The following is a 26369-nucleotide window of genomic DNA, read 5'->3' as shown; positions in this document are numbered from 1 at the left end:
CTTATCAGCCTTCAGACTCATCAGTCTATCCAACATCGTTTCTTGCCTAATATAAATTTCCTTCAGTTCATCCTTTACCCTAGTTCCTTTGGCCACTGGGAGATTGTTTGTCTCTTCCCTAGTGAAGACAGATCCAAAGTACCTGTTCAACTCATCTGCCATTTTCTTGTTCCCCATAATAAATTCACCCATTTCTGTTTTCAATGGCCCAATTTTGGTCTTAACTATTTTTTTGCTATTCACATACTACTACTGAAGATGCGTAACTTAAAATTCCTTGTCTTTCTACTTCTGTTGATCTGCCAATCTACAAAAGTAAACAATATTGCAAACCTAGAATATAGATGATACTGAAACTCAAATACTTACCCAAATTAACTTAGAGAAACGGGAACAAAATGCTATATAAACATCATCCAAAACTGACAACACGGCAAACTGCTAGTCATTACCAAGGGTACTATTAACTGCCATCTTTGGCTAGGTTGGGTTTGATTTAGATTTTTTAATTTGACTAAATGGGGTATTCAATCTGAGTTTAAATAACAAAAACTTGATGTGATTCTTGGTGTGTCAGGATTTAATTGGGGGCCTGTCTTCATTTAGGGCATATTAAATTAGTTAGTTCTCTTGACACATTTACCAACAGTTGACTTACAGTAAAGACCCGAAAGAGATTTTGAATCTATTGCAAATGCCCTGCTTTGTAAACCAGGCAATTTGGACTTCACTGCAAAGTCACATTTAGTTTCTCACACTACCTTATCCTATAACAGCAATAATTTCTTGTGTAAACTTCTAGTGATAAAGTGGGATTTTTTTGGCAGATAATTACATTTCTCATGAGTACCTATTAGTTTAAATCATGAAGAATTTTATAAACCTGCAGCTACCGTAATCAATGATGAAGGCAAACAGACAGCACTGTGCCCAGGACGAGAGAGAGAGAGATGACCCTTTGACCTAAAGTTATGTGTGAATGAATGTAAGTAATAATTAAAATTTCTAACTATTTTGTGACTGCTAATTAAAGTGTGAATCCATACCAGTAGTTGGAAAAATCATTTGCATCTTAAAAGTTAATAACTCAAGTATTATAAAACAAATCTTTACACAGAATGTTTATATCTAATATTACTTAGCTAGTGTCTGTTATGGCACTGCCCTTAAGGGCAGTTTATATCTAATATATTTATTCCTTAAATTCTTACATCTCTGCACTTTAAACTCAAAGCAAAAGCAGAAGAGAGAAATATTCATCCTATTTAGCAACATTATTTGAAATTTTTGAATTATTAAAATTTTATGTAAGGTTTACTAGTCTGCTTATAAAAATACAAGTATCTTCTTGTGTTCCAGTCACTGCATTTTAGGACATAATAACTGGTAAATAACAATGGGCAAACTATCAATTATTTACTTCAATAATAATGGGAAACCCACGCAATGCATTGCTGAATATTTCAGAGGCAAAGGTGTCTTATTTTTCCTAATGTTATACATCAAACAGCCTCCACAATTCTGTGGTGTGGAACGATGCAAATCATACAACTGTGAGGGTATTACACCAGATTGTTTTATCTGGTAATCTTCAAGTGAAGCATCATTTAAATGAAAGGCAATATTACATGATTTAAAAATAAAACGTAACTTTCAAAATGCAGAGTATTAATTTCATAAACTGAAACATACTGTGTCTTCCTTGAATTACCAATACAAATTCCAGGAAAAACAAATCCCCCATTTCAGGTACTTTGATCTCTTAAAGTACCTTACTTAACAAAGAATGATTAAAGAGCATGGGAGACATTTATCTCCCCACTCCATTTATTGTGTTTACAAAAGAAACCTCATGTTATTTTTCTTCTCTTCAAGCTGCCACAGGAATCTAAAATTTAACTATTATTTTATCAGCTGTCCAAAACTGTAAACCAGGTGTTCTGAAACCTCCCCACGCTCTGGAAATTACATCAGGGGTATGGATTACTCCTATTGTTTCTTCACAGAAAGTCATAAAATATCCTGCATATTTCACTTCATGATGCTTAATTTATTTCACTTTATCTGAGACCCAGAACAATTCTGAAAAACATGAAACTTGTAATGGACCTGACGCAAAGTAGGGCTTTTAACCCAAGCCTAATCAACCCCCTTGTCCATGACTTCACTTCCCCCCCCCCCCCCACCTATCTTCACCATAACAGGAACCACAAAACTCACAATGTTTTCCAATGCATAGTCACCCAGTCAGTTATAATCCTCATAGTTCAGCCTGTTCCTCGACCAATCAAATGGTATATTAAATGACTGTGCCCTTGAAAAATGCATTTTCATTTGAATAATCTAAAAACAATATTCTGGTCTAAAGAACAAGGTCATTTACCAATAACAGAAAAGTGATGTGGTAAATCATTTGTGCTTCACAAATAAATTCCACATCAGTAATTAAAACCACGCTTCTTGGCTTGTGCTATCAGCTCATCAAATTCATTCCTCATCTAGAATAACAGATCCACATCTGCAGTCATTATATCATGCAAGATAAATCAATCCACTGAGTGATGCTTTGGGGCATCATGTCTCCCTTTAAACTTCACTGTATTTATTTCCCTGTGACACATTTGACATTCTATTTACTGTAGGTAAATGGAAATCAGCGTTGTATACTGCAATCAGTATAAAAAATATACTCTGATTCAATCCTGTTAACAGTGTTAATAATGCACTATTTACATTGATCAATGCAATGTGATTTACAAACTTAATACCTCTATTTCTGGACCTGAGTTGTGATTATCAAATTTTGAAAGTGATAAGATACTGAAAATACAAGTAAGATATTTAATCATTAATTTAATAACCCAAATAGTTTTCATATATTTTGGTTGAATTAATACGCAGCAATCTAATTCATTACAGGAAATACTCTGTCCAATTCATTATTCTAATTGCTGGCTTAATCCAAAAACTAGCCCACACCAAAAAAAGATCTCTGTGGCATTTGTTTTTCATGGAGACAGTAATCAAAGAACTAGTAATGAAGCTTATTTAACCTCTACCTTGTAAGCAAGTACATGTGAATGTAAGATAACATTTCTTTAGCAAGCTACATTCTCGAATTATGAATGTCATTTCCAATTTTATGCATTCCCAATTGCATATATCCAGATTCAGAAACATCTATTCGAGACATCACTCCTAATTAGATGATTAGTGCTCCAAAAGACAGTAGATGGGTCATTTACATAATTTAATCATAAAAAGTTAGCAATGGATATTTCTGTATGCATTTGTACAATTATCTTCCCTCCTCAGGCTGTGATATTAAAGTGATTAAACAATATTTCTGCAAACAGGCAAGTGTGTACTCTATTAAACCTGTGCTAGAGGCAAATAAAAAATTAATTTTTGAAGATATTTTTCAGTATATCTCTAATAAATAAATTGCACTTATAGAATATTTCTCAATACAATTAAAAAGGACAAAATAACAGTATGTAGTCAAAAATTCTGCTGAGACATTACACCTATGTACAATGGAAAAATTGCACAGATGTTCATCAGTAATGCAATTTCCATCCAATTTTCTAAATGCAGTCCCTAAGTGCAAAATAGCTTAACGTTGTGTTTAGCTTGCAGTTCTTCAATAAATAATGAATGCAATAAAAACCTGCAGATCAATTTCAAACCAAGGAATTTTACAGGATTATTTTATTCGCCCACCATTACTGATCGAAAAGTTTTGTTTTAATCCTTTGAGTTTGATGGGTCAGCCTATACAAAGTTCCCAGAAACCTATCTGACAATATATGCTTACCATTTATATAGCTGTCAATTAACATGCTAAGGACAGAGTAACATCAAAACATGCACAGAATTCAAATACAAGGCGATTCATTTAGATTTGCTCCCATTGATTTATTATACAAACTGCAGCATCTGCAGTCTGATAAGACGCTCTAGAAAATTAATTCTCGATCAATTCTAAGGGAACAAAAAAAATGCACCAGATAATCAACCGGCGGATTAGTTTGGCACCTTAGTTTATTTTGCGTCTCGCATTATCTGCTAATTGTGAATGTCTTTAGCACTTTGGAGTAAGTTTTTATTTGTTTTTGCTGATTAGAAATGACAACAGCGAGTCCTGCAGGCTGAAACAGAAAACATACAACCCCCAGCAAAGCGGCTCTGCTCCGTGATAGCCATAAAATGAAAGAAACGTTCTAGTGTGTAAGGAGAGCAATTTAACAACAAACCATCTTTAGCTCCTCGGTCTAACTTTGTGCCCTCAGATCACTGTGCTGTTGTGCATAATCGCCCTTGTGTTAGTTTAACACCTACACAGCAGAAGTATAAATGTGATTTGTTACGTTCGTGCGACGGTGTGTTTCCCGTATATATAATTAGAGAGCGGGTTCAAAATCGGGTGCCTCATACTTGCATTCATTTTACTGCTCTGAGCTCTTTGGATTCGTGGGGTAGGGTGGGGTGGGGTGGGGTGGAAGTGAAATGAGTGAAACTGAAACATTACCGATGACGATAAAGGAGTTTGCAAACAGTAAGCGCAAATGCGGGTGAATATTTTATGATGCATTCCAGTTTTAATTTAACACCTAAGAATATTAAGAAATATTCTTTATCGTTTCCGAATAAGAAATACCACGATGCCACAGATCACTGGAAAATCCCCAATTGACTTTCAGAATAAATGCCCAAACAGGTGACAATGGGTATGGAAGGAAATAATCAGGAGAGAGGAGGAAAGTAAGAGTGAGAAGACAAAGCAAGGGAATAGGAGATCGAGCTTACCTTGCGTTGGTGCAATCGTTGAACAAAGTTTCAAAGTCTTTTCTGGATATGAGTTTGCAACGGTTAACTCCGGGCTGGATGGCTCCGAGTCCTCTGAGGATTCTGACCTGCTCTACGGTGCAGACCACGGGCGTTATATCCAGTCTCTTTAACTTAGTGTAAACCGTATGCAAACCGCCCACCAGATGCTTGAGGAAGAGATCAAAGACCTGCGGGAGGCAGATTAGCTCCTGCCCGTCCACATTGAAAGACGCCACTTTGACTCCACGGAGCTCGACCATCTTACACTCGTTGCCGCTGTTGATGTTGTTATTAATGCTACTAAGTTTGGGTGATTCCGAAGGGCTGGTGTACACAGAATCGGTGCGGAACAAGCCTCCTGTTAACGGGGTAGAGGTGGGAGTGAGAGGGGGTGGTGGGATAACGGGAGCTGACACAGCCATGGCCACTTTTCCACATGTACTCTCTCTGCGCGTCTCTCTCGCTCTCAGTATCTGTGTAATGTAGTAAGGAAAAGCGAGGAGTCGCAGTCACCTAGTCCTCGCAACAACTACGCCCTTCTCGCCCAATTGACATCGCACGCAGCCAATCCGCGACATGGCTTCCGCAGAGACTTTCCCTATTGCACGTTTGCGCTACGATTCTACCAATCAGGAGAAGGAGGCGGAGTTTACTGTTGCCTTCAGTCAAGTACGTGCCAAGCATATATCAATAAATCACTGAATGAACAGGAGCCGCTCCGTTTGAATTTAAAGCTGAACTCACCCCTAAGTTTCCTGAAGTTTGTCGAGCTTTCAGAATTGCATATTTTCTGACTTACTTTATTCTTCCATTGGATTATTTATTATAAAATGATTTTTTTAAAAATTGAATTGGAAAGCGTGTGCCGTCTTTGAGGAGTCTGACAAGGGATATGTTTAAATTTATGAATTTTTTTGTTACGTCTTTGTACCAAAACAACTTACATTCACGATATTTGGTGATTTTGGCTCACATGACACATTTTCGATGTTCAACTATTTCCTTCAGGGATAGCGCACTTAATTCTTAACCCAAAGGAATTGGTACTGTATTTATACCTCTGAACCAACTTCATCCTTTCGCATGGAACTTGCACAGAACAATTCAGTCAAAAGCAAAACCCATAATAATTTTGGAATACGTAGATGATGAAAAGTTTATTAGAGAAGACGTTGGAAGCGCTCGTGAGATTGCGAAACATCTGTGGAGAAATAAATAGTACATCGTATTAATAAAATATATAATAAACAAGGCTAATGTGAGACAGATTTCTTTTTCAACACTTCATTCTTCTTGCATATTATCTTTTACTTGTGTCAGAATTTCACAGCACAAGATGATTTAAGTAATAGCAGCCTTAACACAAGTACCACTGAGGATGAAGTGGTTCGTAATAAGGACTTCTTAATTCAATAGAAATGGTTAACGTCTGGAAAAGACGAAAAAACAATCAACACTATCATAAACTCAGTTCGAAATCCAACTTAATATTTGAAACCGACTGGTTTTGAGAAGATTTTTCGGTCCGTTGTCTGGGTATAAGTATATTCTGTTTTAAATCCGACAATCTTTTGATCCCATTCCTCCTATCTTTTCATCCTGATTGCGGTGAGTGGAGGTGATTCTGCGGACACATACGTCACATGTTGGAAAACAGTAATCATGCGCGTATGTTTACTTTTCAGCTGCAATCCACTTTCATATCGAGAGAGGAATACAAAATGACAAATCCGTGTTTAAATATGTATCGATCTCTGTTAACCCAGTGCATGAAGCACTAACAAAGAACGTTGCGAATTCAGTTAACCAACGCACGCTCAGATTTTGGAAGAAAATGCAAGGATTATACACCTGCACGTTACCCGGAAGTGGATGTTGCAGGATCCCTTATCTCTATATCAACTTGAATACAAAGTACAGCATAGTATAGGCAAGAATATAGTTTCCTAATAAATAGGAAAAGTGAAACAAAGTTGTATGTGAAGACAGCAGACAAATATTTGTTATATTAACATCATAACTGTTCTCCCACCTATGGACTCACTTTCAAGAACTCTTCAACTCATGCTCTCGATACTTATTGCTTATTCATTATTATTATTATTATTATTATTATTATTATTATTATTATTATTATTATTCTCCTTTGTACTTGCACAGTTTGTTGTCTTTTGCACACTGGTTGTCTATCCATCCTGTTGATTCTATTGTGTTTCTTTGTACTTACTGTGAACGCCGGCAAGAAAATGAATCTCAAGATTGTACATAGTGACATATATACTTCGTTAACACATTTACGTAGAACTTTGAACTTTTCATCATGTTGTGCACGATGGAAAGAATTTTCAATGAACACCAAGATCGTAAATGTAAATTGCCTTAACTTTATATATTTACATTACCTCGACACTTTACACTTTAAAAATATATAACTTCGATAAATAGTCTTTCACAGAATTTTAACTACGTAGAGTTGGGATTACTAGTTCAGCCGTGCTTGCGGAAAACACGACCAATTTACTTTCTTAAAGGTTCCGAAAACTTTATCTTAAAACCTATATAATAAACATTGCTGTCCATGAAGTTAACAGTGTTAATCAAATGTCATGCATGTTTTAGTTTCATCTTTGTTAATGTGGAAACTCCGAAAAAATTAAAAGATTTAAAAATTACAGATGTTTTCATTTAAATTTCCAGTACGGCAATGAATCCAACTAATTCTCAGGAACGCCTCAGAATACTGACTCAAAGCGAAAACGATCAACCTTTCAATTTCTAAAAAGCAGAGGTTACAATACAAGTCAAAATATTACTGGTTTTCCGTGCCGAATGAAAAAAAAAATAGGTCTGGTAATATTGCCGGCGCAATGTCATATATTTACATGAACACTCGGAAATTAATCATTAATAATCTGTTAATAAGTGTCGCGCCAGTTATGACAATGATGTGCGAGCTGTTTAGAATATCAAAATATTCCAGCTGATGATTTCGAACTTTTGCTAGGGGAAGTTTTTATTGCCTCACATCTAAAGAGTACAGATTCCAGTCTTTATAATTACCGTATAAGATTAAACACAACTTCTTAAAACTCCTGAGGAAAATGCTTCCTATAATTTCTCAGTGACTGAATCATCTTTACAAACGCGTTGATAATTCCACTTTTCCGTGAACTGAGGATGATTATTGACAACTATCTGATAAAATAAATATTAACCGAAGTAACGGCAAAAAGAAGGCGGGAAGGGTGATCCAACAATAGCCTCATCAGTACAATTAGGGAAACGTAAACTAATTTGTTCATTAAACACGTTTTGCCAAATTGTTGATAAATCAATCTCTGTAATTTGAGTCGTATCCAAAACAATGCTATTAGAAATCGATCTAGCCTCATTCACAAAAAGACATATTAAATGATTTTAACCTCACCAAACGCACGCTGAGAAGCACTAGTTATTGAAAAGCAGTTTACCGAAAGTCTGACAAGTGCATCGACATCAAGCTCGAACTTCGAACTATTTTTATTCGATGTAAAGAGGTAACTGCTCCATTACATGGTGGCTGCAAACTAAATAAGACGGTGCTGCTCATCAAGCCACCCACCAAGTATACCTGCAGATTGCACAATGTCAGTACCCTGTATTGCTTTATAAGAGCAGACGCTCGTAATCCTCATTTACGGAAACGTACAACTGTAACTGTACGTTCAATACACAAGCATTTAAACAAACCTGAGGGTTATCATTATGTAGGTGGAACATTGATAATCAGAGAGCTTTGGTTTAGAAAGTAGGGTATTTTGCTCACGGTCTAAACAGAAGTTCAATATAATTGTTCTCAGTTGCAATTGAATACATTTACTTAAGACGGTCTCTCTCCATCATTTTTCCACACAGGAAGGAGAATAACACACTGATGGAAACAAGTTCTAACTTCGCAAGTTAGTTTTGTTGGTTGGGGGGGGGGGGGGGGGAGGGTGGTGATCGTACAACTTTCTGAATGTAAGCGATCTCGATAACAAACGACAATGTAAACGGGGCGTTTTGGGGCAACTGAGAAAGTTAGTTTATTTTTGGAAATTTGAAGGATTTGACAGAGATCAGAGCTTAAAGTGACTTCAAATCAAGAAATACAGTATAGTATATATGAAAGAGTGCGGTATGAAATAATGTGTCACATTGTTATATGATTGAACTTCTTACTAACTAATAACTAATAAAGCTATTTTCACCAAAATACCCGTTACATTATTTAATATATTTCCAGGTTTCATGTTATTGTGATACGTCAATTATTGACTTCACAATTCGGGGCAGTGCGGGGAGAGAAATATGTTGTGCGGATGTCTTATAATTCCATTTCACCTGAATTCCTTTTAAGTGTTTTGTTTATGTATGATTGGAGATGTAACTATCCCTTTCTTATTAGTGCACATATATTTATCACCAAGTGTGACGTTTTCCTGTTGATTGACAGCAGTTGCGGGGCGGATAAGTGTCGTAATTTCCGTAGTCTGCGTCACGCTAGGCATGCGAAGATGGCGGATTCTCTCCCTGCGGAGGTGGACGTGGTAGTCTTGGGTACAGGTAAGGATGGAAGAAGTGAAGGCGACCTTCTTGGTGTTGTGTTTTACCCAGACGTGGCAGAGTCGACCTGAGTCATGGGTCTCGGAGCTCTCAAGCCCTGCGTTGCAGTTGTCAGGAGGTTGTATTGAAGCTGGGCCTTGGTTCTTCAATATAATGTAGAATCTAAGAGTCGCCCTGTGCCAGGAGTATGCCAGAGAACCCGCGTTTCAATGACGCGACACATCGCAAAGTGTTTGCAGCTACTTAGTACAACTTGAAGTGTAGGCACAGTTACAATTTGAGAATAAGATTCAAGTAAACAGCAACAGTTTGTGACTATCCTGTTAAATGGCCACTTCGATCTCTCTATACCACTATTTAAATGAATGAATTCACTTCTTCCCTTTGGGGCTTTTGTCAAATGAAAAATCTCGTATTTTTGCTTTTTAGGAAGTGAACATTGAAAATAGTAGGAGCTACTGGGAATATGGGGGGGAAACCAACAAAAAGTGTAAGAAACACTTGGGTCAGGCAAAATCTACAGGAAAAGAAAAGGTTAATGTTTCAGGTGGAACACTCCTCCCAAAACTGGGCAAGAGGAAAAAGCGCCTTGAATGGAAGGGATAGCTAGAACAAAATGAATATCTCTGACAGAGTGAGATCAAAAGTTGTTTAGGTGCTAAGTGACAGATAAAGTCATTGAGTTGATGGAGGAAGTTAATGATTAAGCACACACAAAAAAACCTGAAATTGAGCAGTTCCATGTTACTTCCTTTCTGTCTATCAGAACTGATCATTTAAAATTTAAATCTGACCTTGATCCAGTTTTTCTCTCTGTATTTTCTTTATTTTTAACTGTCCAGGTAGACATACCTGTATTTTAAGAATGCAAAGCTGTTTTACTAAACTTGACAAATTATTTGCAGTCACAGTCATTGTCCTTTGGAGAAAGAACCCTCCATTTTGGGTCAGACAAGCATAACTGATGCATCGGATTGGATTAGCGGTTTGACAGATTGGAATGTGCAATAAATATCATTCTTGTAAGCTGTTCTCTTTCCACAAAGTCACTTTGTTTAACAAGCTATTGAACAAACTGTTTATCTGCAAACTTTAATATTTTGAGTAAAACATTTTTAAAATACTTTGAGTGAAGTTGGATGTAGAATAAACTTAAATCATAGCAAAATGTTCCCTGAGGTTAAACATGAAGGTCCTATAAGTACAAAACCAATGTTGACCTGTAGTAGAAACTTTAAAATTATTTTGGAAATGCAAATGATTGTTGTGTTTCTAAGAACAATATTTTTGTATCACTTTTGTGGAAAAATGACCTCAAGGAATTTGTAAATTTTAATAACACTTCATTCAAAGCTTTGAGAATAAAAGCAAAAATTTCTGATTTAACTTTTCACCATCTTGTTGATCTTTCCTCTTTTCCTCCCGGAGTTAATTTTAGCTTCTGCTTGGTGAATGTACCACCTGAGAAAAGTGATGATTGCAATTGATGACTTGTGTTGATACAAGTGTGAAACTGTCATCATCAAAAACTTGTTTCAAATCTGTTAATTTAAAATAATTGGTCAGTAAATACTGCAGTTTTAATTCTCAAGGTTCTCTAATTGTGTCAAACATTTTTCTGTTGTGTTGCTATGATGTGTAAGAGTGAAATTTCCTCCTTTATAGTGGTGTGACCAGGTTTAAAATTGTAATATCTTATTCTTCTGTGCAAACCTGAATGATGAGGAGAGGCAGATGTTTGAACTTCACTCATTTGATGTTTAGAAAAGCCAAAGCAATTTTTGGAATTTATATTTTGCTGGATAACAATGCTGCTTAGCAATATTTTAATGTAATAGAAAACTTCTACAAAAAGCATGGACTTGTCCTTGCAGTGTCTAAAAGATATTTGCATTATCAAGTACCTTCTAGTACGTGATGCTCAGTGTGAATTCCTTGGAATGAAGGCACGACTGAAAACAACCTTGTTACAGCCCTGAACCCTGTGGCTGCTACTCACTCCAATCTGTCTAAACACTAATCAGTGCCAAAGCCCCTCCACACTGAGCTGTGAGCTGTTCGTTATTGAGGGAGTATTGTGCAGCTCAGAGATTCATGACAGTCCACGGTAGCAAGTAGTTACAGCTTGAGGTGTTCCGGAGTTCATTGTTCAATTCCAGCACCATTCTGTTCTTGTCATGATCATGTAAATACACAACGTTGTGCTGGCAATATTACCAACCCTATTTTTTTTAAAATTGATGAGGAAAACAAATATTTTAATTTGTATTGTAATCACTGCTTTTTGGAAATTCAAAAGTTGATGATTTTCCCTTTTGAAATTCTGAATTGTTTGTAGCCATTCTGTAAGGGTCTCTGTACGTCTCCGGAATGCGTGGGTTTTCCCTGGTTGCCCCTTGTTCCTCCCAAAGTCCAAAGATGCATTGGGTAGGTTAATTGGTCATTGTAATTAGGTGGGGTTAATTGGGGTTCTGGGATTGCTGGGGTAGCATGCCTTGAAGGGCTAGTAGGGCCTACTCTGCGCCGTATCACAAAATAAATAAAACAGCAAGCAGTGTGCAACCCAAACCGATGCCTTTTTTTAAAAAAAAGTATGGGAAGTGTCTGTGTGCTCTGCTGGGTAATATTAAACAGGATATTAATACAGTCAAATGCATCAGCAAATCTGCAATTTATGGATGCGTGAATAGGCAGTGATGGCGGTTAAGCCTACTGTGACTTCACCCTGGTTGTTTTCAGTTAGTAATGGAAGTGATGTCAATATTGAGTACATTAAGCAAGGTGATTGCTGCCCAGTTAGCAATGATGTAATATGCGATTTTAGTTTGTTTGTGGGTAGGGCTATCCTTTGATGTATGGAGAAAAGTAACCTGTTTATTGTTTTGTATTGTCAACATACTATTAATGTGCTATTGCACCTTAACCTGCTGTGCAGTGAAGCAAATTATTTATAACTTGTATCTCAAATTTTTTTCCTGGTTTGCTCTTAAAAAGAATTTCTGTGACTGCATTGGAACACAGAAGATTCAACTCTTCAAGCAACACACACAAAATACTGGAGGAACTCAGCAAGTTAGGCAGCATCTATGGATGCTGAAGCATTTTGGTCCGAAACGTCGACTGTACTTTTCCAGAGATGCTGCCTGACTTGTTGAGTTCCTCCAGCATGTTGTGTGTGTTGCTTGGATTTCCAGCAACTGCAGACTTTCCCTTATTTGAGATTCAAATATTCGTTTGATTGCAAGATGGCACCATTCTTATAACCCTGTTACACGTCTGTGCAGAGGTCAAGTTTTTGGGGCAACAGAATGCATTTTACAGTTAAGTGAAAATCAGAACTGCCAATGCTGGAAATCTAAAGCTGTGTGCTCAGACAGAAGTAGTGATGTTTCTCAAGCTTATCCAGGGTCTCACAAATGATACAGGAGGCCCTAGCCAATTAAGTCAGACTACAAGTGTAAAAAGACCCTGATGGGTGTCATATATAGGCCTCCGAACAGTAGCCAGGATGTGGGGTACAAATTGCAACAGATGGGAAAGTCATGTAAAAAGGGCAGTGTTACAGTAGTCATTGGGGATTTCAAAATATAAGTATATTGTGGGGAAAATCAGGTTGGTGCTTGTTCCCAAGAGAGAATTTACAGAATTACTATGAGGTACCTTATCAGAGGAGCTTGTGGTCGAGCCCACAAGTGAAAGGACAATTTTGGATTGGGTGTTGTGTAATGACTTAGATTTGATTAAGGAATCCTTATGAGACAGCGATCATTTGACAGAATTTACCCTGCAGTTTGAACGGGAGAAGCTGAAATCAGATGTATTGGTAGTACAGGTGAACTACAGAGAAATGAGAGGCAAACTGATTAGAAGGGGACACGAGCTGGGTTGATGATAGAGCAGCAATGGCTGGAGTTTCTGGAAGTAATTCTGAAGACATAATAAATTTACTTTGGTAAAATTGATTTTTATCAAGGTATATGTCACCGTATACAATCTTGAGATTCATTTTCTTTGGACATTCTTAAAAAAGAATTAACAACCATGATAGAATTAATGAAAGACCACACCAACAGGGTGGACAACCAGTGTGCAAAAGACAACTAATTGTGAAAATACAAAAAAAAAGTGGAGAAGGAGTAATAATAAATGAACAATAAATCATGAGCACATTAGGATAGTCATTGAAAGTCAGTCCATAGGTTGTGGGAACAGTTCAGTGATGAGGCAAGTGTAGTTCAATGAAGTTATTATCTCCTCTGGTTCAGGACCCTGATGGTTGAGGGCTAATAACTATTCCTGAACCTGGTGGTATGAGGTCTGAGGCTCTTGTACTCTTATTCTGATGGCAGCAGCAAGATGAGAGCATGTCCTGGGCGGTGGGGGTTCCCTGATAATGGATGTTGCTTTCTTGCGACAATGCTCTGTGTAGATGCACTCAACGGTGAGAAGGGCTTTACCTGTGATGGGCTGGGCCGTAACCATTACCTTTTGTAGGATTTTGCATTCAAGGGCATCGGTGTTTCCATACCAGACTACGATGCAGCAAGTTAATATACTCTCCACCACACATCAAAAGAAGTTTGTCAAAGTTTTTTTTAGGTATCAGAATTGGGTATCGTCAGCATATGTCATGAAATTTGTTAACATAGCAGTAGTACAATGCGATACAAGAGAATAGAGGAAGAAAAAAAGTAAATCAATTACTCCAAGTGTATACGTATATTAAAAAGTTTAAAGTAGTGCAAAACAAATAATATATTTTTTTAAAAAAATGAGGTAGGTTCATGGGTTCAGTATCCACTTAGGAATCAGATGGCAGAGGGGAAGAAGCTGTTCCTTCCTGAATTGTTGATTGTGTGCCTACAGACTTCTGTACCTCCTTCCTGACAGTAACAATGAGAAGAGAGCATATTCTGGGTAATGGGGGTCCTTAATGATGGATGCCATCTTTCTGAGGCTCTGTTCCTTCAGGGTGTCTTGGATACAATGGCAGCTAGTACCCATGATGGAGTTAATTTTACAATTTTCAGTAGCTTTCAGTCCTTTGCAGTAGCCTTCCCCAACTCCCCCCCCCCCACCCCCAAGCCCAGGCAGTGATCCAACCTGTCAGAATGCTTTCCAGAGATATAGAAGTTTGTGTTTTTGGTAACAAACCGAATCTCTTCAAACTCCTAATGAAATATAGCCGCTGTCTTGCCTTCTTTATAGCAGCAATTATATGTCAGGACCAAGTTAGATCCTCAGAGATCTTGACACCCAGGAACTTGAAATTGCTCGCTCGCTCACTCACTCCTCTTGATCCCACTGAGGATTGGTTTGTGTTCCTTCATCTTATCCCTCCTGAAGTCCACAACCAGCTCTTTCATCTTGCTGGCATTGAGTGCAAGGTTGTTGCTGTGACACCACTCAACTAGCTGGTATATCTCGCTCCTGTTGGCCCCCTCAACTCCTTTTGAGATTCTACCAACAATGGTTGTGTCATCAGCAAATTGATAGTTGGCATTTGAGCTATACTTAGCCACATAGTCATGGTATAAAGGGAGTAGAGCAGTGGGCCCTGAGGTGCACCAATGTTGGTAATGAGCAATATTATTACCAATACATATAAATTGTAGTTTTCTGGTTAGATGTCATACCAAATCTTCACAAACTCCTAAGAAAATAGAGGTATGCCGTACTTTCTTCATAATTGCACTTGTCTGCATGGCCTAGGACAGGTCCTCTGAAATTACAACACAGAGGAAGTTAAAGTTGCAGGCCCTCTCCAACTCTGATCCTCTGATGAGGACTGGCTCCTGGACCTCTGGATTCCTCCTCCTGAAGCCAATAATCAGCTCCTTGGTCTTGCGATATTGAGTAAGAGATTATTATTGTGACGAAGAATCATTCTAAAGGATGAAGCCACTGTGGCTGATGAGAAGTCAACGACAGCAGAAAAGCAAAAGCGAGTACATGCGTTACTGTATAACAAAAAATAGTGGGAATCTAGATGTTTGGAAAGCTTTAAAGAAAACCTAACAAAAGCAACTAAAATAGTAATGTGAAATGATGAAATATGAAGGTAAGCTAGTCAATAATATAAAAGGGGATAGCACAAGTTCCTCTCCGCCCCCGCCCCCCCCCCCCCCCAGATATATAAAGAGTAAAAGAGAGACAAGAGTGAAAAGAGTGAACATTGAACTACTGGTAAATGATGCTGGGGAGGTAATAATGGATAAAAAAGAAATAGATGAACTGAATAAGTATATCTGTCTTCACAAGCAGGATAGGCAAAGGAGGGTCAGTAGATGTTTACTTGAATTTTTCAAAGGCTTTTGACAAGGTGCCACAATAAGGCTGTTTAAAAAACTGAGAACCCATGATGTGACAGGAAAGGGACTAAGAGGGATAGATGGGCTAACTGGCAGAAGGCAAAAAGTGAGAATAAGGGTTTTTTTTTCAGTTGGCTGCCGGTGACTAGTGGTGCTCCCCAGGGACTGGCGTTGGATCTCCTACTTTTCATGTTATACCATATATTCTGGAGTATAAGCCGACTCTCCATTTTCAAGGTTAAAAAAGTGACTTTTTCATGTTACCTTTGTATAAGCCGACTCCTTTTGTAGAGGTTTTTGATTTAACTAGAAAAGATCACAAGATCTCACATGCTGGTACTCAGCTTTGCCGGATCCAGAACCGGGAAATTTTGTGAACCAGTACCTGCTAAGTACCTGCCAGTACCTGCTAAACAGGCCTGCACATTGTAGAGCATTATGAGTGAATTCTTAATAAATAAATCAGGGAGGAAAGTTTTGGATTAGGTTAACAATGGAAAAGAATCCTCTGAAATGTAACCCCTGTGAAACCATTTAGCGCCTATCGCAATCTCGTTAAAACATAACACAAGGTGGTAGGATCAGTACGTGTACTCAGTATTGAGTTTGCAACCACCATGTACAAAAGATTAAAACAAATGTGATATGATGCTGGCTTCAAGCTGAAGGTTGTTGATTTTGCTAAAGGAACGAATAATTCTGCAGCTGCTAAGAACTTTAGTGTAAACATGAGAGAGTGGAGAAAGGCAGAGGACACGCTGAGGGAAATGCCAGAGACGAAATATACAAACCGCAGGAAAACATGCCAGTGGCCAGAACTGGAGGAAAAGGTTTTAGAGTGGGTAAATCACCAGCATTCATCAGGATACATTGTTACCGGAGAAATGATTCGAGTTCAAGCGTTGAAATGAGACGAAAAGCACCGTGAGAACAGCGAAAATTTTGAAGCTACGCGAAGTTGGTGCGCCCGATATATGAATAGACGTGATCTTGTGTTGGGACAAAAAAAAACAAAGATTGCTCAGAAAATTCCTGCGGGGTGTTGCTTACTTTCAAGAATGCTGCTGGATGGACGAATCAGGTTGCTTGAAGAGGGTTAGAGAGATGTGGCGTCAATGTCCAGAAGGTGTCAGGAAGGAAAAGTCACAACTTGTCTGGGACATGTTCAAAGCACACTTGTCAGGTGAGACAAAAGCAGCACTGAAAGTTAAAAATACGGACATTGCAGTCATCCCCCGGTGGTTTGACGTCCATGCTCCAGCAACTAGATGTGAGTTTAAACAAACCAAAGAATACATGCATCGACAGTGGAACCAATTTGACTCAAAAACAGCCAATAACTATGACCTGTCTTCCGTATATTCATTTTCCCAAAGTTGGCACCCTCTGTATAAACCGACCCCCTAATTTTAGGACCAAAATTTAGGGCCAAATTTTCAGCTTATACACCGGAATTTACAGTATATTAATGACCCGGATGATAGAATTGATGGCTTTGTAGCCACATTTGTGGTTGATACAAAGATAGGTGGAGGGGCATGTAGTGTTGACGAAGCAGGGAGCATACAGAAGGAATTGGTCACTCAGACAAACGGTCAAAGAAGTGGGAAATGGAATATCGTGCAGGGACCTGTTCTTTGGTAGAAGGAATAAAGGCGTGGAAGATTTTCTAAACAGTGAGCAAATTCAAAAGTCGGGTGCAAAATAACTTGGGAGTCCTGATGCAGGTTTTCCAAAAGGTTAGTTTGTTGTTTCAGTAGTGAGGAGGGTAAAAGCCATGTTAGTATTCATTTTGAGTAGGTTGGAATAAAAAAGCAAGGATGAAATGCTGCACCTTTGTAAGACATTGGTCAGATCACACTCGGAGTATTGTGAACTCGAAATTCTGCAATTGGTGGAAATTCAAAGCAACACACATCTAAGAAAGATATATTAGGCCCCATATCTAAAAGTCTGTCTTGGCATTAGAGAGCATCTAGAGAAGGTTTATGAGAATGTCCTGAGGATGAAAAGGTAGGAGGAGTGTTTGATGGTTCTAGTTCTGTATCCACTTTAGAAGAATCAGTGGGAGGAGGGGAAATCACATTGAAACCTACCCATTATTGAAAAATTGTGATAGAATGGACATGGAAATTATGTTTTCAATGATGGCAGAGTCGAGGAGTCAAGAGCACAGCCTCAGAATAGAAGGGTGCTTCTTGAGAGAAGTGGCGAGGTGGAATTTCTACAGTTAGAGGGTGATGAATCTCTAATTCATTGCCAAAGACAGCTGAGGAGGTCAGGACCGGTTATATTTAAAGTGAAGGCTGATGGGTTCTTGATTAGGAAGGATGTCAAAGGTAATGGGGTGAAGGCAGGAGAATGGGATTGAGAAGGAAAATGGAATAGCCATGAAATGGTAGAGAAGACCTGATGGACCTAATGACTTAATTCTGCTCCTATGCCTTATGGTCTTAATTTGTCAGTATATATCAGTTACCTATCTGACATTAAAATCCTACCTTTTTTTCTCTCTGAGAGTGAAGGACATGCCTAGCCTGAACTGGCTGGGATGCCGTCCTACTCTGCATTTTTTTTCCAACTCCCACTTCCTTTTGTGTCTTTACACTCTTACTGCTCCCATTTACCCACTGATCTGATAGTCTTGTCTCTATTGTCACTGCCATTTCACCCTTCAAGAGAAGCCCCCTCCCCCATCCTCCCTTCAGGTTTACAAGCTTTTGTCTTCTAACAGTTCCGATGGGAGTCTCCAATCCGAAATGTTAACTGTTCCTCTTCCTGTAGAATTGACCTGACCTACTTGGTACTTCTGACATTTTGTATTTGAATTTTGCAGTTAATTGGTGAAATCTTGAAGTGTAAGCATATGCAAGTATGAGAGCCAATTGAAGTAAAATTATCACAATCTGCTATCTGACTATTCAGAAATCCTGATGGGTTGGTATCTGGATTATTGGGTGAAGTTTACTACGCCTCCTTTATGCTTGCTGGATTCACTGGGAAAAAAAATTAAAATAATATAGTGTAATATCTTGGGCGACACAGTGCTTCAAAGTACAGGCAACCTGGGTTTAATTCCAGCTGCTACCTGTAAGGAGTTTGTACTTTCTCCATGTGACCGTGTGGGTTTCCTGGGGTGCTGTGGTTTCCTCCATGTCCAAAGTCAGCTGGTTGGTAGGTTAATTGGTCATTGTAAATTGTCCCATGATTGGGCTAGGATTAAATTGGATTGTTGAGCAGCGTGGCTCGAAGAGCCAATTCTTCACTGTATGTCAATAAGATAAAAATATATATCTTTTTAAGTCTGAAATGTGCTGAGGTATTAATGGGATAATGTTCAATAATAAGACCATAAGGTACAGGAGCAGAATTAGGCCATTTGGTCCAAGTCAGCTATGCCATTTCATCATAGCTGATCCATTTTTTTGCTTAGCCCCAATCTCCTGCCTCCCCCACCTTCATATCCCTTCATGCCCTGACCAATCAAGAATGTATCAACCTCTGCTTTAAATATACATAAAGACTTGTCCTCCACAGCTGCCTGTAGCATCAAATTAAACAGGTTTACCACTTTCTGGCTAAAGAAATTCCTCCTCATCGCTGTTCAAAAAGGATGCCACTCTATTTTGAGTTACTGTTCTCTGGTCTTAGTCTCTCCCACCATGGTAAACATCCTCTCCATATCCACTCTATCAAGGCATTTGATTGGTTTCAATTTGGTCACCCCTCATTTTCTGAGTTCTAGTGAATGCAATCCCAGAGCCATCAAAAGCTCTTTATGTGATAAGCTGCTCAATCCGGGAATCATTTTTGTGAATGTCATTTGAACCCTCTCCAATTTCAGAATGTCCTTTCTCAGATAAGGGGCCCAAAACTACTCTCAATGCTCTGTGAGGCTTCACCAGTGCTTTAAAGTCTCAACATTACATCCTCGTTTTTATATTCTAGTCCTCTTGAAATGAATGCTAATGTCGCATTTGCCTTCGTCACCACAGACTCAACCTGTAAATTAACCTTTGGAAATCCTAGACCCTTTGTTCCTCAGTTTTTTGTATTTTCTCTCCACTGAGAAAATGGTTAGCCCTTTTATTTCTTCTACCAAAATGCATAACCATGCACTTCTTGACACTATATTCCATCTACCGCTTTGTCCTAATCTGTCTACTTGCCACTCTACTTCCTCAAAACTACCTGTACCTCCAACTAATCTTGTATAGTCTGTAAACTTTGCAACAAAGCCATCAATTCGATCATCAAAATCATTGACATATAACATATAAACATATAACACACACCGCGGTGGGACACCATTAGACACCAACAGCCAACCAGAAAAGGCTCTCTTTCTTCCCCCTCTTTGCCTCCTGCCAATCGATCACTGCTTTAACCATGCTAGAAGCTTTCCTGTAATATCACTGGCTTGTTTTTTAAGCAGGTTCGTGTGTGGCACCTTATCAAAGGCCTTCTGAAAGTCCATGTACACAACATTAATAGATTCTCCTTTTCTATCCTGCTTGTTATTTCGTCGAGGAATTCTAGCAGATTTGTTAGGCAAGATTTTCCCTTGAAACCAAGCTGACTACGGCCTACTTTCCCATGTGCCTCCAAGTACCCTGAAACCTCATCCTTAACAATCGACTCCAGCATCTTCCCAGCCACTGAGGTCAGACTAACTGACCTGTAGTTCTTCTGCCTCTCTTCCTTCTTGAAGAGTAGAGTGACATTTGCAATTTTCCAGTCTTCTAGAGCCATACCAGAATCTAGTGATTCTTGAAAGACCGTGGCTAATGCCTCTGCAATCTCTTCAGCTACTCTTTCAGAACCCTGGGGTGTACACCATCTGGTCCAGGTGATTTTTATTTACCTTCAGACCTTTCAGTTTCCCAAGAACCATCTATCAAGTAATGGTAACTTCACACGCTTCATGACCCTGATACCTGGAACTTCCACCATACTGCTCATGTCTTCCACTCTTCATTAAGACAATGAAAAATTCTTATTCAGTTCATCTGCCATTTTCTTGTCACCCCATTACTACCTCTACAGCATTGTTTTCCTGCAGTCCAATATCCACTCTTGTATCTCTTTAACACTTTACATATCTGAAGAAACTTTTGGTATCCTCTTTAATGCTATTCGCTAGTTTATTTTTGTATTCCGTCCATACCTCTTTAATGACTTTTTAATTGCCTTCTGTTGGTTTTAAAAATTGCCTAATACTGTAACTTCCCACTCATTTTTGCACAACTATGTTCTCTTTGGCTTTTATGTTGGCTTTGACTTGTTAGGCACGGTAGTCTCACAGAAACACCTGTTGGCACTAGTGAAAGACTAATTACCCTCTGTATCCCCCGCCAAAGAAACGTGATGCCACGCATCTCAAGGCCTATGCACCAACTTTACCGTCTGAGAATGAGGCAAGGAATGCTTTAATGAGACAATGAATAAAGCTCTTTGCCGGCTCCCTAAGAATGATAAGATCCTTTTGCTTGGGAACTTTAATACTAGGGTGGGACAGAACAACAGGATATGGAGTGGAGTGCTAGGTAGGCATGATATTGGCAAGGTGAACGCAAATGGCATGAGGCTACTTACTCTTTGGTCTGAGCATAACCTTAACCAACACTATCTTCCAGCAGAAGGCAAAATATAAGAGCTCATGGATGCACCCTCGCTCTAAACATTGGCACATGATAGACTTCATTGTGAGACATAGTAACATCAAGGGTGTTCTCATCACCTGTACCATGAGAGGTGCAGAGTGCTGGACTGACCACCGTATGGAGCTTGGCCACAATCATATGAAAGTGCATCCCTCCTTGTGGCTACAAAAACCCAATAAAAAGCAGCTAAATTGCAACCGCCTGAGAGAGACAGAAGCAAGAAGTGAGTTTCGACACATCCTAGCATAGAAACTAAGGGAGCTGGAACCTTGCCTGAGTTCAGAAAATACCATGGAACAACAGTGGACCTATGTCAGTTCTGCACTCTGAGGCAGCTGCCCAATCCATCAGCCATAAGAGCAGAAACCACCAAGACTGGTTTGATGATAACTCAGATACCATCCACCACTTGCTTAAGAACATGCACAAAGCACACCAGGCAACTTTAGATAACTCTTCCTCCACCAGCATCAAGCAGCTCGGAGGAAAGTGCAAAAGGCAATACGGGCCATACAAAATGAGTGGTGGACTGAAAAGGCACATGGAATCCAGTCCTTTGCCGATAATAATGACATTCATAATTTTTACGATACTGTCAAAACCATCTATGGCCCAATAAATTGATGCGTTACTCCCCTGAAAACTGCAGATGGTCTAACGCTTCTGAAGAATCAGAATACCATTCTGCTGAGGTGGGCTGAGCATTTTAACACACTGCTTAATCAGGACTCTGGTGTAGACCCCACCATCATGGACAAACTGCCTAAACTTCCTCCTAGCCATGACCTCAGTCTACCACCAGCCTTCCAGGAGGTTCTATCAGCTGTCCATTCCTTTAAAAACAACAAGTCCCCTGGCACTGACAATATCCCTGCTGAGTTACTGAAGAATGGAGGGTACATGTGTATGCACACATGTACAGTACCTCACCAAGGCCTGGACTGATGAGAACATCTCACAGCAATGGAGAAATGCAAACATCGTTGTCATTTATAAGAACAAGGGCGACAAGGCCATCTGTGGCAATAGTAGAGGCATGTCACTCCTTTCTGTTGCTGGAAAGCTCCTGGCTAAGGTAATGTTTCAGAGGCTCATCTGCAATGCTGCCTGAATCACAGTGTGGATTTAGGAAGAACAGGAGCACGATCGACGTGATCTTCACAGCCTGGCAGCTTCAGGGAAAGTGCCGGGAGCAACATCAGGACCTGTTTATGGCCTTTGTCGACCTCTCCAAAGCATTTGACACTGTGCAAAGAGAGGTCTTACGGGATGTCCTCCTCAGGTTTGGCTGTCCCAATAAATTTGTTAACATCTTCCACCAGACCACGATGGGATGACTGTTCGGATGACCATAGGAAGACAAGTATCCAAGCCCTTCCTTGTACGCACGGGGGTGAGGCAGGGGGTGTGTGCTAGCACTAGTGCTCTTTAACATCTTCCTCTTGTGTGTTACCAAGCTTCTCCACAACGAGATTGAGGATAGCAGTGGTGTGACAGTGGACGTCAGATTAGAAGGCAACCGGAGGAGACATCAGGAGGCTCCACGCAACCACCAAACTTCATAGAGAACAGGTCCTGGAGCTGCAGTATACAGATGACTGTGCTCTTGTGGCCCATACTCCAGAAGATCTTCAGACTGTCCTTGCTATGGCGGTGAGAGTGTACAGCAGGCTGGGGCTGACTGTCTACCACCAAGACAGAAGTGGTTTGCCAATGGAGTACCAGTGTCCCACCCACTCTACCTGCCTTCACTATTGATGGAAAAACTGTCAGTAGTGCCATCTTTCAAATATCTGGGGAGCATTCTCTCTCAGGGTAGTGGCATTGACAATGACATCCAGAGATACATTAAACAGGCATCTGCTGCCTTTGGGAGACTTTGGCGTAGGGCCTTTCAGAATAGGAGCCTTAGTCCCTCCACAAAGGTCGCTGTATAGCTGTGAAGCTTGGGTAACCTACAGCCATCATGTCAAGTCCTTGAAATGCTTCCACATAAGCTGCCTTCAGCGCATCCTGGGAATTACTCGGCATGAGCGGGTGCCTCACACTGAAATACTTGTAAAGATCAACTGCAGAAGTATTGAGGCCATGATCACCGAGCGTTGGTTGCAGTGGCTGGGGCACGTGATAAGGATGCCCCCATGTCGGCTACCCCGCAGAGTGTTATACGGCCAGCAACATCATGGTCGACACTCAGCTGGAGGGCCAAAGAAGTGCTATAAGGATCAGATGAAGAATGCTTTAAGGAAGTGCAAAATCAGACCTGAGGACCTGGAGGATGTTGCTGCTGACCATATCACTTGGCAACAGCTGTGTAGGGACAGGGTTCATATTCTGGAGATGGAATGAACAACCAGAAGAGAGCAAGGAGAAATGCAGCCATGGTTGCCATCACTACCACATATACATGTCCCACCTGCAATAGAGCTTGTGGATCCAGGATGGATTGTATAGTCATCAAAGATCTCACCGTTAAAGGAGTGGACGTTGTCATTGGATTTCGATGGACAACTGAAGAAGGTGTCATCTTGCATTTTGAATACATCTTCCTCTTTGGGATGAATATATCCTTTGCCTTCTGAACTGCTTTCAAAAATTCTAGTCATTGGTGCTCTGCTGGCATCCCTCCCAGTGTTCTTTACCAATCAATTCTGGCCAACTCTTCCTCTCATGCCTCAAATTCTTTACCTTGAGCTCTCTAATCAATTCTGGTTCATTGCACAGCACCCAGTCAAGAATTGTTGATCCCCTTAAGTTCTCAACCATGTGCTTCTCAAAAAAGCCATCTTGTAGGCATTTGAAATTTCCCTCCTTGTGCTCCAACACCAACCTGACTTTCTCTGGGTATTGAAATTCCCCATGACTATTGTAACATTGCCCTTTTGGCATGCATCTTGATCTCCTGTTGTAATTTGTAGACCACATCCTTACTGCTGTTTGGGAGTCTGTATGCAATTCCCATCAGAGTCTTTTTACTCTTGCAGTTCCTTAGTTCTATCCATAATGATTCAGCACCTTCTGACCCTGTGACACCACTTTCTAATGATTTAATTTTATTTTACCATCAGAGCCATGCCACCCCCTCTGTCTTTCTGCCTGTCCTTTCGATACAATGTATGTCCTTGGACGTTAAGCTCCCAGCAACAGTGCCAAAAGTATTCACCCCTCTTAGAAGTCCTCGTGTTTTATTGTTTTACCACATTGAATCACAGTGGATTTAATTTGGCCTTTTGACATTGATCAACAGAAAAAAGTCCTCATGTCAAAGTGAAAACATCTCTACAAAGTGATCTAAATTAATTACAAAAATAAAACACAATAACTGATTGCATAAGTGTTCACCCCCTTCAAGTCAGCATTTAGTAGATGCACCTTTGGCAGCAACTTACAGCCTTGAGTCTGTGTGGAGAGGTCTCTATCAGCTTTGCACATCTGGACACTGCAATTTTTCCACATTCTTTACAAAACTGCTCAAATTCTGTCCGATTGCATGGGGATCGTGAATGAACAACCACAAATCCTCAGTTGGGTTGGGGTCTAGACACTGACTTGGCCACCCCAGGACATTAACTTTGTTTTTAAGCCATTCCTGTGAAGACTGGCTTTATTCTGTTTATTCTGTTAATGGCTCTCCTTCCTTTCTCACTCCATCCCTGACAATACTTAGTTGTTTGTTTTTTTTCCTCTCTCTCTCTCTGCCCATCACTCTGCCTGTTCTCCATCTCCCTCTGGTGCTTCCCCCTCCCCCTTTCTTTCTCCCGAGGCCTCCCGTCCCATGATCCTTTCCCTTCTCCAGCTCTGTATCACTTTCACCAATCACCTTTCCAGCTCTCTGCTTCACCCCACCCCTTCTGGTCTCCTATCATTTCGCATTTTCCCCTCCCCCCTACTACTTTCAAATCTCTTAGTATCTTCCCTTTCAGTTAGTCCTGACGAAGGGTCTCGGCCTGAAGTGTCGACAGTGCTCCTCCTCATAGATGCTGCCTGGCCTGCTGTGTTCCGCCAGCATTTTGTGTGAGCTTTGGCTCATTCTCTTGCTGGAAAGCAAATCATCTTCCTAGTTGCAGTTCTTCTGCAGATTACATCAGGTTTTCCCCAGTATTTCTCTATTTTGCTGCATTCATTTTACCCTCTACCTTCACAAGCCTTCCAGGGCCTGCTGCAGTGAAACATTCCCACAGCATGTTGCAGCCACCACCAAGCTTCATGGTAAGGATGGTGTATTTTTGATGATGAGCGGTGTTTACTTACGTCAAACTTACGGTTTATTCTGATGGTTAAAAAGCAAAATTTTGGTTTCATCAGACAACAGAACCTCCTTCCAGCTGACTTCAGTCTCCCACGTGTCTTCTGGCAAACTCTAGCCAAGAGCTGAACTCATGTGAGCTATTTTCAAGTGGCTTTCTCTTTGCCACTTTTCCATAAAGCTGTGACTGGTGATGCACCCAGGTAACAGTTGTATGTGTGATCTCTCTCATCTCATCCACTGAAGCTTGTAACTCGTCCAGAGTTGTCATGTGTATCTAGTTGGTCTCCCTCACTAGTCCCTTTCTTGCACAGTCACTCAGTTTTTGAGGGCAACCTGCTCAAGGCAGATTTACAGCTGTGCCATATTCTTTCCATTTCTCAATGATTGACTTAACTGTATTCCAAGGACTATTCAGTAACTTGGAATTTTTGTTGTATCCATCTCATGACTTGTGCTTTTCAATAACCTTTTCACGGAGTTGCTTGAAGTGTTCTTTTGTCTTCATGGTGTAGTTTTTGTTAGGATGCTGACTCACTGAACCTTTCAGATACAGGTGGCCCCCGTTTTTCGAACGTTCGATTTACGTCAACTCGCTGTTACGAAAGACCTACATTTAGTTACCTGTTTTCGCTAACCAAAGAGGATTTTCGCTTTTACGAGAAAAGATACCTGCTTTATACGTGTGTTTACCCCGAGAAAGACTACAATGACCGTGAAGCCTTGTGCAGACAG

General features: G+C 39.9%; 2 protein-coding genes across 7 annotated transcripts in view; one reads left to right on the top strand and one right to left on the bottom strand.

Moving 5' to 3' along the window:
* Positions 1–5366, bottom strand: part of dacha (dachshund a) — a 375715-nt gene extending 370349 nt beyond the window's left edge. The window contains exon 1 of one of the 5 annotated variants that reach the window (XM_059977288.1): positions 4810–5366. In XM_059977288.1, coding sequence (XP_059833271.1) covers positions 4810–5252 — 443 coding nt within the window. In that variant the 5' untranslated portion in view covers positions 5253–5366. The remainder of the gene's footprint in view (positions 1–4809) is intronic. The other 4 variants (XM_059977289.1, XM_059977292.1, XM_059977290.1 and 1 more) reach the window with 4 other exon arrangements.
* Positions 5367–9308: 3942 nt separating this feature from the next.
* The window catches only part of chm (CHM Rab escort protein), a 130933-nt gene continuing 113872 nt past the window's right edge, over positions 9309–26369 (top strand). Inside the window, exon 1 of one of the 2 annotated variants that reach the window (XM_059977287.1) lies at positions 9309–9414. In XM_059977287.1, the coding sequence (XP_059833270.1) occupies positions 9366–9414 (49 nt within the window). In that variant the 5' untranslated portion in view covers positions 9309–9365. The remainder of the gene's footprint in view (positions 9415–26369) is intronic. The other variant, XM_059977286.1, reaches the window with a different exon arrangement.

Source organism: Hypanus sabinus, chromosome 8, assembly GCF_030144855.1.
Source record: "Hypanus sabinus isolate sHypSab1 chromosome 8, sHypSab1.hap1, whole genome shotgun sequence".
Classification (NCBI taxonomy): Eukaryota; Metazoa; Chordata; class Chondrichthyes; order Myliobatiformes; family Dasyatidae; genus Hypanus; species Hypanus sabinus.
Note: the sequence above shows the minus strand (reverse complement) of the source record. Positions and strands in the feature narration are given on the sequence as shown.